Genomic DNA, 18411 nt, shown 5'->3' on the forward strand with positions numbered 1-18411 from the left:
GTGGATTGGGGCGGGGGGGGGGGGCTTCCGATCTCCTAAATGTCCTTTCTTGACATCTCTGGCTTTGAGTTTTCAATATTCACAAGCCATTAGCACCAGTATAATATTGAGAGGTCTTTGGATATTGTTAAAAAAAAAAAAGCCAACAAGAGAGGTTAAAGAGCAATGAATAAAAGATGTAGAAAAAAAAAAAAACTTAGAGAAAATCAGTGTCAGTTCTCAGAATAGGAATCCCATGAAATAGGGAACAAGGGGAAGATTTTCACCAGAAACATGCTATCAGGAGACATGTTGAAGTCTACGTGTACTGTTGCTCCTCTGGGTTTGCTTCCATCCATTCTAAGTGCATCCCTGAAGCTCAGACAAGTCACGTTGGGACTTCCCATCTATAAAATGGGAAGGGCTATAGCTTGACGTTTTTCAGCAAACCTTGAACTTCATTAATTCTCTTCACTTAAATATGTTGAGGGGCACTGAAGCAGGGCAGGAAAAACTCTCTCTGCAAATGGTGCCACAAGGCAACTTATCCCAACACCAAAGCAGACATTTCCATGGCTAGTGCTGTGGTCTACCTGGCCTTCCCTCAGTCCACAGCACCCACCCCCACAGAAGTCTTCTTGTCAGGGGCCATCTGTCCCAGTTTCCCTTGCTTCCTAACAAGGAGCAGAGTGAGCACAGCTGGGCCATCGAAGCTTCATCACTTGGCCAGAGCTGTGGGATAACCTCTAATGCAGGGTCAGTCTCAGTGCAACTTGGTTTACTCCTCACTAGCTATGTTTCTTTGGGCAAGAGCATTACCGTCTCTAAGATTTATTCTTCCTCTTCCTAAAGGAGAGGACTGTTGCAGTGCATAAAGGCATTGAGATAGAGTGTGCACTGCAATCCTATGTGCCCAGGACACAGCAAGCATTCATATATAGCCACAATAGCTGGGTCACTAAACGATGAGTCTTAGCAATTGCTTTATCTATCAGGTTTGGGTACTGGTTGAACATCTCTCACCAAAAAATTCTAAAATTGAAAATGTTCCAAAATCTGGCATTTTTTTTTTAATAAAGGCATGATGGCATGAATGGAAAATTCTCTAACTGGCTACATGAGACAAATTGTGATCAAAACACAAGCAATCTAAAATACAGTATAAAATTACCTTCTGGCAGCCAGGCGGTGGTGGCACACGCCTTTAATCCCAGCACTTGGGAGGTAGAGGCAGGTGGATCTCTGTGAGTTTGAGACCAGCCTGGTCTACAAGAGCTAGTTCCAGGACAGCATCCAAAAGCCACAGAGAAACCCTATCTCGAAAAACAAAAACAAAAACAAAATTACCTTCTGGCTATGTGTGCAGAAATTACACATAAATGAATTTCCGGTTTCCACTAGGATCCTGTCTCAAAGACAACTCATTATATATGCAAATATTGCCAAAGGCCTTTCAAAAAGCTAAGGTTCAATACACTTCTGGTTTTATCCGTTTCAGATAAAGGATGCTTCACATTCTAAAAGTATGCATTTTTAAGATAAAGAAGCTATTATTTATTAGAAAATATCCCATTTCCTCTGCCTTTAAATTGTTTTTGAGAGAGAAGCTGGGTTGGGGGATTGGGGGGGGGGAGGTCATGAAGTTGCATAGGTAAAAAGGGGGCAGTATCTGGGAGGAGTTGGGAGAGGGGAAAGAATAATATCAAAATATATTGTATGGAAAATGCTTTCAATCAAAAACAAGTAAGTTGACTATATGCCCTGCAAAACAGCAAGCTTTGGTTTCATGGATTATAGATGGGTTCACAGTTGCAGTCTCCCATTTTTTTTCTCTACCTAAGGCTACAGTAACCATAATGTAGCCAAAACAACCAGCAAGTGACAAGTGACACCTCAGAACCCCAGCATCCAGCCTTCTCAGAGCTACTACTCCTCTATGGCTCTGAGGTAGAGCTGCTTCCTATGCTTAGGCCGGCCCCACTGAGCTCACCTCTGTCTTTCCCTACAGGCTGTCAAGCGGTTCTTGAAACAAGAATGCAAGTGTCATGGTGTGAGTGGCTCCTGTACTCTGAGGACCTGCTGGCTGGCCATGGCTGACTTCAGGAAAACAGGCGACTATCTTTGGAGGAAGTACAACGGGGCAATCCAGGTCGTCATGAACCAGGATGGCACCGGCTTCACTGTGGCCAATAAGAGATTTAAGAAGCCAACGAAAAATGACCTCGTGTATTTTGAGAATTCTCCAGACTACTGTATCAGGGACCGAGAGGCAGGTAAGTTACGAGAATTCCTTCAGTGAGCAAAGCTCTGCAATCTAATTGGGCACCTATATTTTTCAGCAGGTCATTTGCATAATTGCACCGGCCTGCCTTCGGGCTCTAGGCTTGTGTTTTTTCTAATTCATACCGAAACTGCACAGAAAGTTCTCCCTAACAGCTGGAGAAACAGGTTGATAGTATGCAGAGACTGAAGAAACACAAATTAACAAGAATGTTTGTGGCCAAGAGTCAAGCAGATTGATGGAATTCTTGCCTGCACAGAGTTCTAGTTAGGGGGATGGGAAAACAATATGTGCAATTGCCCAGCATCTTTCCTTGATCCTGAGCTGATCAGGGGACAGTTTTGTAACAACCCCCACATACACATACACATCCACTGTGACTCTGAAATGGCCCTAGGACTGGGGCACTTAGCCTCTTCTGAAGTCTGCCTTGCTTCACAATCCCTTGCTCTTTTCAGTATGTTTACAATTGTCAGACACTAAAAAGAATTGATCCCCATGCTTTTGACCATAGGTGGGTTGTGTATCAGGAGTGACTGTAAGGGGCACCTCATTTATTAAAGTCATACTCTTCCCTCCAAAACAACACAGTCTCTATCTTGTACTCTGAGAGCCATTCTTCCATTCTGGACCTAGCAGCTGTCCCCACCTATCTGCTTTGATAGATATGGGCTCCCCACTGCTCACCCTCAAGGTCAATATTAGGTTGCAAAGACTGCAAAGATTCTCTCAGTGGACAGGAGGTGATGGGAACCCACAGCCCACTATGGCTCAAGTCATTTCCTTACTGGGAAGCAATGGCATTTACTATCAGGAAAAAAAACAGCCTCCAATTTAGATTCGGAGTTTGTTTTCCATTCTGAAAGAATTGCAGAAGAGCCAGTAAGGCAGTGCAGATGCAGCCAGCTGCTAAAACTAGATGAACTGATAGGCAAGATTACCAGGGAGCATCCTAAGAAGCCTGGAGCCCTTTTACTGCCCTTGAGTCGTTAAGTTCCTTTGGAGTTGGATGAGTTAGCTGTCTGCAGCCTGTAAGCATGTTTGTACATGCAGGCTATGGATTCTCACTGCTGTGCACAAGGACCTGATTCTGCACACTCTTGCATTCCTGTCATGTTTAGGGACTGCTGCAAAGTTATCCTACCCATCAGACAGCAGGCTAAATGGAACCTCTGTAAAACCTGTTGCTTTGACATGAATCAACCCAGGAGACCATGTCCACTTCCGCCCTTAACTACTTATTTGACTTTACATAGGCCATGGACCTTAATCATTTTAGGTCCCAAGAGTAAACCCTTGTGGACTGAGAAGACCATTGTGCAACTACCTGGTCTTGTTGAATCTATGAAGCATTCCTAAGACATCAGTGCACTGTAAATATTTACCTGGTGAAAAATGGGACAAAATGATGGATCTCCTTAGCGATCAACACCAACCAAAAGAGTCAGATGAACAGTCCTAGATATCACTGTCCACATTGGCCAGTTAAGAAAACTGCATGCCCTGTTCCCACATCATGTATGGAGGAGATGCATGTCTGACCCTGTGCATGGCCTGAGCCTTGAGCCTAAGATGACACATCCGCTTCAGTATTTCCTAAGCATGCTTGTAAAAAGACCTTAAGACCAAAACTTCATATCAGCTTTTAGAAAACCTACTGCCCAGCAGGCTTTTTCTGGTTATTTGGGTTGAAACAGTTTACATAGTGAAGGAAACAGTCATAGCTGATGAGTATTTTTCTTCCTCACTGGTATTCAGGGAACTAAAACACATACTTTCTTGTCATACAGAGAGTTTCTGAATGTGCTCCTGCTTACCTTTTTATGCTATTGAATTAATTATTCTTACAGACTTCACTCTTCACATTTATGTTAGGATGGAATTCTGGCTATTTTGTTTTTAAGTGTGTGTGTGTGTGTGTGTGTGTGTGTGTGTAGGTACCTGCCAAAGGCCAAGAATATTGGGACCCCTGGAGCTGGAGTTACAGGTGGTTGTAAGTCACCCAGCATGTATGCCAGGGGTCCAAAGTTGAGTCTCCTGCAAGAGCAGTAAACACTATTGAAAGCTGGCAGCTAGGAAGTCTGCTTCTTACCATAAAATCACCGCCCACTGCATCCCACAGCTCGGTCTGTATGCTCTCACCAATTCTCAGCCTCTTGTGTTACAGCAGTGGAAAGTGAATCTCTAGGGGGCTAAGAACCTTGCAGGACTCTCTGTCTGTACTTTCCATCATTTTGACCTGCCTCTAGCTGCCCTAATTACAAGGGCATACAGTTAAAGGACTGGCTTTCATAATAAGCTATAAAATTTGATCTTTTATGTCTATACTTTCTTAGAAATGTTTTAACTTACCTAATTTAAAAGTAGATGAATATTTTGGTTCTTGAGTGGTGCTGATCAATAGGAATCATCCTGTTCTTTTTAAGTATCCAGTTCCAATATACTAGGTCATCTTTCCAATATGTTTGCCAGATTATTTGTGATTTTATGTACTATATAGAAATGATGCCCTTTGTAACTGTGCCTGAGAACATGCAAAAGTCATCCATGTAACCCGAATTGTTTCTTTTTTTAATTTTAGTTAGCTCCATATGATTATTGTCTTAAAAATATGGTTCAGAATGTTTTATATCCCATTAGGCAAAAGTTCAGCTTGTTAAAAGAATATTTTGATCATGAATATTTGGAGTATTATGCAAATAGTCAAAAGTGTGGAATGCAGAGACCTTGGCTTCTACCACATACTGGCGGGGGGTCTTGCCCATTTTCCTGTGACTGATTGTCATCTTCAGATAAGGGTCTTCCTGACTGGGATAAGCTTCTGTGGTCTGGGCTCTACTAAGCTGGTCTACACCTCACTGAAAGTTTCTGGGTACGGAATTGTTCCAGGGAAGCCCCCTAACCTCTTTGGAGATAGAGGTGTGAAATATAGTTCTGAGTCCCATGAGAACTGAGGCTTCCTGCATCTGACTCACAGTGGATACAGGATCCGTCCCCTTGGTGAGAGTAAGGTGTCAGGTCTTTCAGTCTACAAGAGGGAAGCTGCCAGTGTGCGTCTGTAACAGAATGGCACACTGTGTAGAATAATCTTACCTTCGGAAGGGACTGCTTTCTGGCAAATAGAACTCTTGTGTGTTTAAAATTGGGTTATCATTAAAACAGATTTTTTTTAATTAAAAAACGTGCTAGATAGGCTCCAAGATAGACCCAAACTTTGTAATAATGTTTAAATCAACACACACACATTGCTCTTCTTTCTTAATGGTTTTGTTTATTAAAATTCATACTCATGCTCCCTATATTTCATCTTCCTTCTCTGAATGGCTAAAGTAATGAACACTTAATATTCAATTTACTGGCACCTGCTCCTTCAGAGCATGGGAAGGTCAAGAATGGCTCTCGGGTGGGTTATTGGTTACGTGGATGGTGTTTGAACTAATTGGCTATGCTCTTGCTGTTCCCTACTGCATCCTGTTCAGAATAACAGTGCCCAGGAGTGAGCTGGAGTGCTTTTCCAGTTGTGTTTATGCAGTGGACACATCTGCAGGCCACTTCTCCATAGCGGGGGCCTCCTCGGAGACCCTCAGATCAGAATCAGGGGATCCCCATACTTTTCAAACTTAACATTAACATTCAGAAAAATCAGTGATTTGGTAGTCCATGGCTCTGGTTTACCCCTACTATCGGAGAAGAGGAAATCCAAGGACACTTTGTTCTTAGCATCTCTGTTCCTTAGAAAGGGTGAAAAGTGTTCTTTGCAGAGCTCTGAATAGACATTACTCAAAAAATGTACCCTACCCTTACTCTTGTGGATAAATATTCTTTTTAACATGTAGACCCATCTCCAGAAACTCTACTATAAGCAGCTTGTTTAAGTGGTTACAGTCAGTAAGACTTCTGCTGGAATTAGTTTGACATCTTGGTTGTCAAGTCACTTCTCCAAGGAAACTGACAGAGTGACAGGAGGATGAGTGAATGTGATGAGAAGACTCAGAGTGGACAGGCTGAATGTTTCTGGTGAGAACAGATCTCACTCAGTACGGATGCTGGGAGCACAGCTGATTTCCTGATAGGTCAGTCTCTTCTACATCCCTTTCATGCATAAACCCTAACTCTTGGCAGCGGTCCCCTTATTTTCAGGTCAAGAAAATGGAATCCCAGAGTTTTGTAATCTGTCCAAGATTTTCATGCACTGGAACTAGTTAACAAAATAAAGGGAACAGATAAAACTCAAAACGAAAATCCATACTTTTCTCACTATACTATTTCCCTCCTATTTGGATCCTTGGAAAGTGGGGCGGGGGAATCTTCTGTTATAAAGATTCAGTATGAAGACGTGGGACTTTAATGGGGGGTACCCACAAAGCTGGCAGCTCAAAACTCATCAGGATTAAAGAGATGCATCTAGATTATGTTAAAGCCCTTTTCAATTAGAAGCTCTCTAAGACTTTTTCTTTTTCTTTTCTCATGTGTGCTGTGCATGCATGACTGTGTACATTCCTGTGTATGCATGAGTGGAGGCCAGAGAGGATATTGTCTTCCTCTATCATTGTCTGACTTATTCCCATTAGACAGGATCTCTTACTGAACCTAATGCTTGCCATTTTGGCTAGACTGGCTGGCCAGAAGCTTCCCAGGACCCACCCATCTCTGCCTCTCAACACTGGGGTTACAGGCATGCACAAGCTATGCCTGGTTTTTTTTATCTGAATACTGGGGATTTGAACTCAGCTTCTCATGCATTGAGCCATCCCCCTAGCTCACTGCTTCAAATTTTTAATTTTTCCTAATAAATATGAAGGAAAAAAACTTGAAGAAGAAGAAGTTGTGGAAACAATAACCAAACATGCCCCCTTATTCTTTATCTGAAGAAGGCGAGTGTTTTCTGTTGATCAACTATAAATACCTCTTTTGCAGCTCAGAATTGCAGAGCACAAGGAACTGTGTGAGTTTGGGCATATGGTATTTTACAGGCCAAATTGGAGGCCACATCTTAGAGAGGGACTTTCTAGGATGAGCACTCCAGTGACTCTGGAGTTATCTAGTCTGGTGATTGCCCCCAGGCATCTGTAAATCAAAGCAACCCTTCAGTTAGAGATACGTACATCTGTAAGGAAGGAATGCTGCCCTCTCCTGCAGAGGAGGTGTCTGCACCTAATCACAGACCACTTTCACCGGGTGTGATGTAAAACCCTGACCCAGGATAGAGGTCATCCCGAGGTCTCCTCTCCAACCAGAGGAAACAAGCAAGCCTCCACCTCTTTTTCAGCCAAGTTCAAAAACAAATGGAGCTCTTGTGTAACATGTTGTCCAGTGGTAACCCAAAGTGTGACCTGTAGCTATTCCTGGTGTCGGTATTTGTGCATTCTTGCATAAACTATCTAGCAAAGTATGCCCTGGAGCCTATGGCAACCCAGTTCCTAGTGTATGGAGACTGATAGTCTGGATAAATCTTGTGTTGTAGCCTGACACGCAGATACTCATGAACACTGACTGTATCCAGGGATGAGATTAAAAACAAGGAAATAAGATTTTTAACCAATGGATAAACTCTACTTAAATATTAATATGTGAAACTAGTACCAGGACATTTTAAGTCTTTCAATTCTCTGCTGAACAAATTTGGAGATTGTTCTATATGCCAGACACATAAACCCTGGCAATACAAAGATGAGCAAGACAGAGTTGGGTGGTCCTTGCCCTCAAGGCTTCACCTACCGTGTGATCTTTATAGGTAACCCGGCAGCAGCCAGGCAACATTACACAGTTTAAGTGATAGCGAGCCTTCAGGCTGAGACAGGAGAGAAAAAGGTGTCTTAGGCCCTGTGCCTTGCTCCATCACTCTGGACAAGGATTTCCTGTATATTCATTACTCTGACCACATAAAGAAGTCACTTATCTCCTTATACTCTGAAACTTGCAGAAATTAATGAATTAATAACTAAAGGGTGCAAAGAGAGCCAAACCAAGGCTGTATGGGGAATGTTTTAGTGGGGTTTCTAAACAATCATTTACACGGAGAATTATTAATGCTGTAGAATTAATAGTAATTACAATCTAGTAAACTACCATTTAAAATTTGTAAGTGGTATATAATATGTATATTCAGTTTTTCAGCCTCCAGACACTCAGTTGTCTTGTGTACTGCTGAATCTCCTGATTCCTGTCCTGTCCTATGAGTTCATCTTAACCCGCCTCAGTGGTTGCTTTATTCCCTTCCACTTTGCAGTTTTGTGGACTTCTTTTTCACAATTTCCTCAGGACCCTCATTTCTCTTCCCATACTTTCTTCACAGTCTGATCTTCTCCATTCTTCCAGCTTTAAATATCTCTATCTATACTTTTGTTCTCTTGCTTTATCCTGAATTTAACTCTCTGCCTAATAGACTCCTTTAGATTTCTCATAGTATACTCACTGGCTTCCTTCAAGGTCTAACTCCTGATTTGTCCCACTCTCCAAACTTGTTTTCCTCTAAAGAAAATGGATCTACCATCTGCTGGGATGGCCAACCCATCAACATGCAAGCCAACTGTAATACTCCCTTCTCTTTTGCCTGCATCACCCACATCAGGGCCTCAGGAATGTATCCAGGACCTTTCTGCTTCTCCATGTTCATTGTCATCCCAGAGGCCCAGGCAGAACTCAGTTTCTCCATTTATAGTGAGTGCCAGTGCTTAATTGTAAGTTACCTCTCCACCCTCACTGGGTTTCACTGGGAATCCCATGTACCCCAACACCCAGCATATGAATGTGGTGAATTGAGTTAATGTTCATCCACTAGCTGAATTATGTAGCTTTACAGCTTAAAGGTAGCTTGGTTTCCTTGAAGAGAATTAGAAAGCTTGTTTTTTGTTTGTTTTATCACTGATTATGGTGCCCAACCTGTAAAAATTCCCATTTAAGCTAGAGTGTTAACTAAAACTTTTGGTTAGTAGCCATTTACCAAGATTCATGATTATCTTATGTTGCTTGTTGGCTCTTTCCCTGGATGAGATTAAAGATGTCAAATAAACAGAACAACAGACTACATCTCCAGCTTTCTACTGCCCCATGTACTTGGGTTTTTTTACTCATCGTTTACTGCTGTTAGCGTGACTGCTGATTACTCCATCTGATTTCATTGTTAATGAAACAAAAGTGATTTTTATATCCAATGCAACTTACTATACATATTTATATTTATATATAGATCCAAAAATATATAATTTATATATAATCTACAAACCTTATCTTTCAAAATATAAATTTGGGGTATACTAAAATGCTAAACTGGCACTGGCAATCAGAATGTACGTAATTCTTGGTAAACAAATTTTAAAAGTCATTTTGTATATCCAATTCTTTGACATTATTTGAATGACTAACAACAAATTAACCATGAAATTGGTTGGTGTTTTCTTTGGGGGGGTGCTGGGCAGTAACAGTTCATTTCTAACCTCTGTATTCATGGTTGCAGACAAAGAGAATTTTTTAAAGTACATCAATGAATTCGAATATTTATTTTTAGCTTTCCCACTGAAATCTGCTTTATAATGGACTATCTCTTCTTCCACCTTATGTCAATTCCACATTATTAGAGAGCAACCAAGCCCTGCATTGTGGGACAGGCATCTCAGAAGTTACAAGTTGTTTTCCACTACTATTCACACTGATCAGGAAGCCACAGAGAGATTACTTCTGTTTCCCTTAATATATGCTTTGTCTTGTCATGTCTATGGCCGTTGTGACTTGAGAATGAAATAAATAGTTCATTTTACTCTCTTCATAGTACATATCCTAGACTTGCTGCCATAAACTCAAGTTACCAACATGAATTTCTACCATTTCGATATAAGTCATACTCTGATATGGTAGCACACATATATAATCTCACTGCTCTCTCAGAGAGTTCAAAGTCAGCCTGAGCTACATATAAGACCATCTCATCAAATAATAATAATAATAATAATAATAATAATAATAATAATAATAACCCTAACTAAATGCATACAGTTTTAAAACATGAGAATGTGTCATAGTCCTTGTTTGTACTCTCTGTACTATTTGAAAACATTTAAAGAGGGGTAGGTTTAACTGCTGGGCCCCCACTGTGTACCTGCAAACCGGCAAACAACTTCTATGAAAAGTGTGCCCTCACCAGACAATCTGAAGGCTGTTCTTAGTGTTTAAGAAATTGCTCTTAATGTTTCATATTTAGCAGACAAGCAAAATGAGTACTATACAGTGTATAAAAGTAAAAATGAGACCCACCCTCTATCCAAAGGAAGCACTCAATTTCAGGAAGTGTATATAGGCCTTTGGTAGGTCAGTGGAACTTGTACAGAGAGGGTGTATGCTATGGAAGACGTTAATGCATGCCTGAATCTTGAAAAGGTGAGTTCTCTTGGGATGAAGGGAGAAGCAAGCTTAGAGATACCAGCGAATCTACACGGCTCTAAGGAACTCCAGAAAGTCACTTTGTTCACTAGGAAGGAGATAGCCTATTTGGAGAGTATGCAGGCTAGGAGTGCAGGGAACAGGCAGTGGGGTGAGTGTAGGGGTGGGGAGAGGGAGAACAGGAAATAACTTTGACCAGGCTAGATAGACCAGGTACAGAAAGTATGAGTGTGGCCATAACAATGTTAATTCCATTGTAGAATTTACTAGCTTAACAGGACATAGCTTTCCTGTGCCAGTCAAACTTTTTTAGGCTAGAAAGATGAATAAGAACAAGTAAAATCATTTGAACTAAGTACAGACATTGCCTTTTCCTAAGTAGCATTAGCTTTGCAATCCTTAACGCGAAGAAGGGGGAAGGCCTGCCAGTAGATGAATGTGCGGTCTATAACATTTGCTCTGCAACATTCTTTTGTTCCCTCAATAAATCTGTGTCATTAATGACAACGTGTAAGTCAAGCAGAGGAGAAACAGCCTATTGGATGACAGGCTTAAGTGAATCTTTCTGTATGCCCTAATGGTCAACATATGGGCCTCTGTTGGCCTGAGTGGCAGGAATTTCTGGAGATAGAGGCAATGAGGGAGAAGGGAGGTGGGAAGGGAGGGAAGAAGGGAGAGAGGGAGGGAGAGAGAGAGAGAGAGAGAGAGAGAGAGAGAGAGAGAGAGAGAGAGAGAGAGAGAGAGAGCGCCTGCCCTTCCTCCAGGTTCCAGAGGTATGGGTCTGGGAACTATTAGCCAAAGCCCTCTGTCCCTCCTCTGCTGTCAGGAAGACGCATGTTGGTGGAGACAGAAATGTTTTTACACTGGGAACCCTGACTCCATTATTAATTTTATAGCTCTTGGGATGGGATGCTTGATTCTGTAAGTTCCCTTGATATTGCCCCACCAAATATGATATGTGGTCCAAAACACATGTGATTTAGAAAATTCTATTCTTTTTCCCATGCATATGTGAACTCTTATTGTGAGTTGGGATGAGGACGTAACACAGGGGGAGGGGAAAAGGTGCACTGAGCCAGAAGCAGCACCTTCCACCTTCCCCTAACATAGGCCCTCCCTGTCAGCAGAGACTGCCTGCTTAGGGATGGTCACTGAGTTTAGGCAGCCAGTCTGAACAATTGTTTGGGGGTAAAGATGACAGGAAGACAGGAGTCTGAACCCACAGTGCCCTACGGCAGGGGACCCAGCTCTGTCACCAAGCTGGCAACACATCTGGACATACTTCGCAATCAAAGCAAAGGAACATGTGAACTATAGAAATCAAAGCATAACAAGAGAACATTATAAAGCAGAATGACTCTTTTTTAATATTTAACCATTTTTAATAAAAACATGACAATTTTTTAATTAGTCACAAGCTTGCTTCACATGTCAATCCCAGCTCCCAGCCCCTCCTCTCCTCCCCTGCCCCAACCAAGCCCCCCAAGCCCTCCCCCCCCCAGGGAGGGTGAGGCCCTCCATGGGGGATCTCCAAAGTCTGTCATATCATCCCAGGCAGGGCCTAGGCCCTCCCCCATGTGTCCAGACTGAGAGAGCATCACTCCATGTGAAATGGGCTCCCAAAGTCCATTTGTGTGTCAGGGATAAATACTGGTCTACTTACCCGAGGCCTCCTCACTGACACCCACGTTCAAGGGGTCTGGATCAGTCCCATGCTGGTCTGTCAGCCATCAGTCTGGGGTTCCTGAGCTCCCCCTTGTTCAGGTCAGCTGTTTCTGTGAGTTGCACCAGCCCAGTCATGACCCCATTGCTCATCTCTCGTGCCTCTCTGCAACTGGGTTCCAGGAGCTCTGTTCAGTGTTTAGCTGTGGGTGTCTGCCTCTGCTTCCATCAACCACTGGATGAAGACTCGTGACTTTTAAAATAAGTGTGCTAATTTAAAAAAAATAAAAGAGCACCCAAATACATGTTTGTCCTTAAAAGATGACAGTTTAGGAGGTCTGACCAAAAGGACCATTAGCTGAAGCTATTTTTCAAATATCTAGTTGGTATTTTTTTAACTACCATCCATGCTGACTGACAGCCTGAGTTTGGAGCTATATAAAACTAGACACAATACCCATATAAATACTCATATAAAACTAGACACAATAGTGAGTGTATCTGTTACCTCCTGGAAGCTCATGGTCTAGCCTGATATAGTCAAGATGTCAACAAGAGAGACTGTTTCAAACAAGGTAGAAGGAGAGGCCCAATACCCAAGGTTGTCCTTGGACCTCTATACACACTCTACTTATACTTTTACACACATACCCATATACCATACACTCATAACACATAATTTGGGAAGTGGTGGTGAGTGGCATGTTCATATTACTTCTGGTTGAATGAGGAACTAATACACTTCATGGCCTGTTTCTGTTTCACAATTTACTTGGTTGTTGTTGCTTTTTTGTTTACTTTGTAAATTATTTTCACAATTTACTAAGTTGCTCAGATGGGCCTTGAACCCACTATGTAGCCCACTCTGTGCCTAACTTCACTGTCATTCTATTCCAGTCTCCCAAGTAGCTGGATTATAGGCCAGGACCACCAGGCCTGGCTCTGAAATCACTTTTAGATGAAGTTTTTCCAATGGCCACTGCCTTCTCTTGCCTTTCCTCCCTGAGTTTAGATGGTGTTGAATTCAAGTTTACAAACAATCCTTGGGTTCAGAGGGAGTCCTGTCCAGATTTCTTTATTTGGGAAACAAAATCTATCATGACAATTCCCTGGCACTAAGTGAAACTACTGTCTTAGATACCCTTAGGCTTCAGTTCACTGGGAAAGACCACCACCTTAGAAATCAATAGTCTGATTTGGGGAATAAAACACTTCATCTCCCCATACAAGCCCTGCCTTTACAACTGGTAGTCACAGCAAACGCAATATGCTAAGAACTAAACTCATCTTTACTTAAAGTCTACCCCTACCAGGTATTTCTCACATTGGGAATCAGTAGGACCAATGTGACTGCTTCCACCAAAACCTGAAAGCCCTGCTGAACTCTTCTATTCCTTTCCCATCCACCCATCAGTCACTGGCTACTGGTCCTGCCTCTTCAACTCACCATCAGTGTCTTAATCTAGGCCATCTTGTGCCTGACTCTCAGTTCTGTGTGGGTAGCTAACTTATCTCCTTTCCCCTATTTTGGCTTGCTTCAATATATTCAGCCCCAGCACATTGCTTTGCCTCCTCAAACACAAAGTAAACACATGTTGCTCTTTGAAAGAAAACCTTCAATAGAAATCTGTTGCTCTAACAGTAATGATAAACCCCCTGCCCTATTATCTAAAGCGACTTTCGACTTCTACTCACATCTCCAGGCTTAACTCTTTTATTCTCCCCTTTGAACACTGAAACCCAGCCATGTGGAACGCCTTTCTGCTCCTCACATAGAGCTTTTGGCCATGTAGCCTCCCCGTCTTTATTTCTCCCTCCATCATATTCTTCTTACTAAGATACATACCACATGTGGAAAAGTTCAAATAACACTAGCTGCATTCACTAAGGCCATAATACAGCAAGTTTCCTCAATTAAACACATCCATGTACTTTGTGCCCACGTCATGACTTGAAAGAGGCACAGTATGCTAGAAGCTCCCTCATGTTCTTTGTCCCCACCCTTAATAAAAATCACTACTCCAACTTCAAATATTCATGGCTAGTTTATCCCAATTCTACACTTTGTCTAAAGGAAAACTAGCTCGAAGTGAAAGCCCGTGTCAGCTTTCTGTTGATGTGTAATGATTCACCCAAACACTTATGGCCTGGAATGACCTTGAGGTCCCGGCTTCATCCATCTCTGTCCTCACAGCTGTCTTTTAAGTCAACTTCACCATCATGCTCTTTGAGGACTTGGACTGTCTTTTACACAGCCTTTCCTCCCTCCATCCCCCACCCCCAGCCCATAGCATCCCAATCATATGCTTCTCTTCTCACTATGAAGCCAAATGAACATGTTTTGGTCATTTCCTACTTGACCCCTCCACCTTCAACTCCATACTTCAATAGATTGCCAAAGTCTAGTGGCTCAACCTCTGCGGCCTCTCATGCAGTGTCCTTTTGTCTCCACTCATGGCCTCTTGCCTGGACTCTTCCCAGAGCTCACATTTGGCCTCCCTGCTCCCAGTCATTCTAACAGATTTAGGTATGTTTTTCCTGGATTAAAATCTACACGAGTTTCACACCCACCATAGGATAAAACCAAGGCTCTGCCCAGGCAAAGGCACTTTAACCTGTTGCTGCAGTCTTCATTCCTATGCTTTGTGCAGAATACACAGCCTGCTCTTCAGCCATATTGAATCTGCTCCCCTGTGAAGCTGTCTGAAGCATTTCTGCTAGAAGCTCCTTGTGCCTAGAAATTCCCATCACTCCATTCTTTCCCTAAACATCAGCTCACCCTTTACATTCTCTCTCTTATGCCTCTTCTTGTTCAAACCATGTAGTTGAGGACTCTTTACCCTGTCCTGTTTCCTGCTATTAATATCCATACTAAGAAATCTCATTGTGACAATGATGTAAGTGCCTCAGGGCAGCATCTTTATTTTGTTCTCTGACAACCCCCAGAGCCTACCACATGGCAGGTCTCAGTAAGCACTTGCTAAGTAAATGAAAGGATGCTTAACCTTTTGGGGCACTTATTATGACAGACTCTTCCATGGATAAAGTCCATCTTCCCTGAAGCCTTATGAAGAAGGAACTGGTTTTGTGTCGACTTTGCAAGACAGGAAAAGGAAGCCTGTGTATGTTTAAGTACCTTGTCACAACTGTACAGTTGACATATGGCAACACTACAAGCAAACCCCTAATTGTGCATACCCTAAAGACTTAGGCTTTACAGTCTGAGCTTTGTCAGCCATGATACCCTGAATGGGATTCTGCTGTGGTTTTTAGTAGGTTGCTAACAGATGAAGTAATGATGTGTAGGTTGAGGTTGTAACTCTCCACACACTGGTCTCTCCACTACATTACAAGTCTGCTGAAGCCAGGAGCTGCCTCCTATTTATTTTAGTTTTCCCTGCCTCCCAAAGTCCAAGCAGCCAACACAGCATCTTATACATGTTTATGTTAACGACATGTTTATCAAATGAAACAACGGGTGTGATGTTCAAAGGCAGCTTTTGGCATTGAATCCTTTTTGCACAATTGGTGATTTCTGAGGAGACTTTTCTGATGGTCATCCTAATCCAGGCCCAGCTGCTGTCTCTTCTAAGCCTATGCTTCTTCAGCATGATGCAGGCTCAGGGCCATCCCTGGCTGACCCACCCTCCACCCCGGCCCAGCCCTCTGCCATCCTTCCTGTCCTCAGGAAACTCCTCTGTCTGTCTTCCTGCTCTCGGCAGCTGATCACGCAGAGCAAGGCTGGCCCACCCTCTCCTCTTCTTGACCTCACACCCCCCTGCTTGAACCCTGCCATTTCCCTGGTTGTTCTGCACGGGCAGAACAACATGACACTCACGCAGATAATTTTCACACCACGCAGACAGTGATAAACAGAGTCACGAGGTGTCAGGGGAAAAAAAGTTAAATCATTATCTTCTTTTTATTTTTCTTCTGTAGGTTTGTCAGTTATTTGGCATTGTTGATTGTAATAGAAATAGGAAAGGTTACGCTAAAAGGAACAGTTAGTAGAAGGATAGAGCTTCAGACTGGGGTTGTAGCTCAGAAGCAGAGTGCTTGCCTAGTATACGTCAGACACTGTGTTCAAGCCATATTATAGGAGAAAATGCAGGCTCAAGAACCTCCAAGGTTGTTGTGTGGCCAGGACCCCAGAAGACATGAAAGCTTGATTGAGCAGGGCTCCTTTTCCTGGTCTGGCCTTCGCTGGCTCTATATATTTGCTTTACCCATGTCTTTCTGTGGCCCTGGACTGGAAACTCTGAGTTTATTCAGGGCAACAACCTCCTGGGAACTCTATCTAATCGGCCCAGGATAAGTCAGGTGCCTACCTATGGTCCAGGTAGGATGGTGATATTATACAACATGGCTGCCAATGGCTCATCTTGGTAGGAAAGCTTGATGGAGAAAGGGTCATTGCAAGCTGAGAAAACTCTCCAAAATTGTCCACTACTCTTGATTTTACATTAAGAGTGTAGAAATTATAGGAAGGATAAGGTTGTAAAAGACCTGCGTCTGTTTCCCTGGGGATAGAGTTAATTAAAAGGCTTTGCATATTTGAAATTCTTTTTTTTTGGGGGGGGGGTTGAGACAGGGTTTCTCTGTGTAGCTTTGGAGCCTATCTTGGCACTTGCTCTGGAGACCAGGCTGACTTCGAACCCTCAGAGATCTGCCTGCCTCTGCTTCCCAAGTGCTGGAATTAAAGGCATGTACCACCAACGCCCGGCACATATTTGAAATTCTTATTTCTTTGTTTGAGATAGGGTATCACTATGTCTTGGTCTTCCCTGGAACTCTGTATATAGACCAGATTGACACACTATGTCTTGGTCTTCCCTGGAACTCTGTATATAGACCAGATTGACAATGAATTTTGCAGTGATTGCTGGCATTACAGGTGTGAGACACTACACTCAACTCTGTATTTGAAATTCCTTGTGAGGAAACAGATGCATAAATATAGACTGCCACTTAGCAAATAGAACATTGGTTAACTAAGATGGCATTAATATATTAATCCTTTTTATGAAGGATGGGACTCATAACTTCAAACAGGTACTTCCCACACCTCCTGGGGTCTGCTCAACTGCAAGAGGGGAAAGGAGAGTGATGGACAAGGCCAGGCTATGCCCTTTCTCCTCAATGCCTAATACAAATGAGACCCCCTCTGGCCAGCAGTTACAGCTCAGGCCTACCAAGCCAGTGTAGGCAGGTCTAGGGAAACTGCCCCCTCCCCTTTCCAAGGTTCAATACCCCCTCCACTCAGAGAAAGCTGGCCTTGGCCACAGCTTCCTTTTTGTGAATTGAAGTTGGAAAAGGAAGAAGTGGGATAAAACCTTGTTTCTCTCTTATCTAACTCTGCCCACCCGATGACCCTTCATTCTAAGCCTGGATAAGGGTAACATGGAGAGTCAATCCAATTGAAAGGAGGAACTCTAGATTCGGGTTGCCAAAAGAAAATTCAAAGTTCCTGGTCCACCCTTCCTAGTTTCTGCCCTTGGGACACCTCTCGGCTGCATAGAGGGACAACACAAAAGCCCAGAGGACACAGATTCAGCAAGCTATGAGGAGGTTGGACTAGGCTCTGTTCGTAAGGATAGACCTTGTGACTCTTCTGTCCATACTATTGTATTCCACCCAAACATTTTCAGTGATGTCTTTCTGGCTTCTTTTTCAGGCTCTCTGGGTACAGCAGGCCGTGTGTGCAACTTGACTTCCCGAGGCATGGACAGCTGTGAAGTCATGTGTTGTGGGAGAGGCTATGACACATCCCATGTCACCCGGATGACCAAATGTGAGTGTAAATTCCACTGGTGCTGTGCTGTGCGCTGTCAGGACTGCCTGGAGGCCCTGGATGTGCACACCTGCAAGGCCCCCAAGAGTGCCGACTGGACTACACCTACATGACCCCAGCAGAGGTCATCATCTCTCTTCCTTCCATCAAGGACTCCAATTGCATCTGCAAGGACACTGGACCTTTGGGTTGTCTTCAGGGGGGGGGGGGCTATTTCTTAAGGCATGTGGCCTTTCTCTCCACAGAAGGCCCTTTTCTGTCTCTGGGAGCCCCAGGACTAGGGACCCCATGCTGCATATAAGTATACCCTATTCTATCTATC

At 43.1% G+C, this 18411-nt stretch overlaps 1 protein-coding gene across 1 annotated transcript in view; it reads left to right on the forward strand.

The window, feature by feature from the left end:
- Positions 1–18202, forward strand: part of Wnt2 (Wnt family member 2) — a 39243-nt gene extending 21041 nt beyond the window's left edge. The window contains exons 4-5 of the mRNA XM_027389951.2: positions 1988–2252; positions 17973–18202. Of these exons, the coding sequence (XP_027245752.1) occupies positions 1988–2252; positions 17973–18202 (495 nt within the window). The remainder of the gene's footprint in view (positions 1–1987; positions 2253–17972) is intronic.
- The last annotated feature ends 209 nt before the right edge of the window (positions 18203–18411 follow it).

Source organism: Cricetulus griseus (assembly GCF_003668045.3).
Source record: "Cricetulus griseus strain 17A/GY chromosome 1 unlocalized genomic scaffold, alternate assembly CriGri-PICRH-1.0 chr1_0, whole genome shotgun sequence".
Lineage (NCBI taxonomy): Eukaryota > Metazoa > Chordata > Mammalia > Rodentia > Cricetidae > Cricetulus > Cricetulus griseus.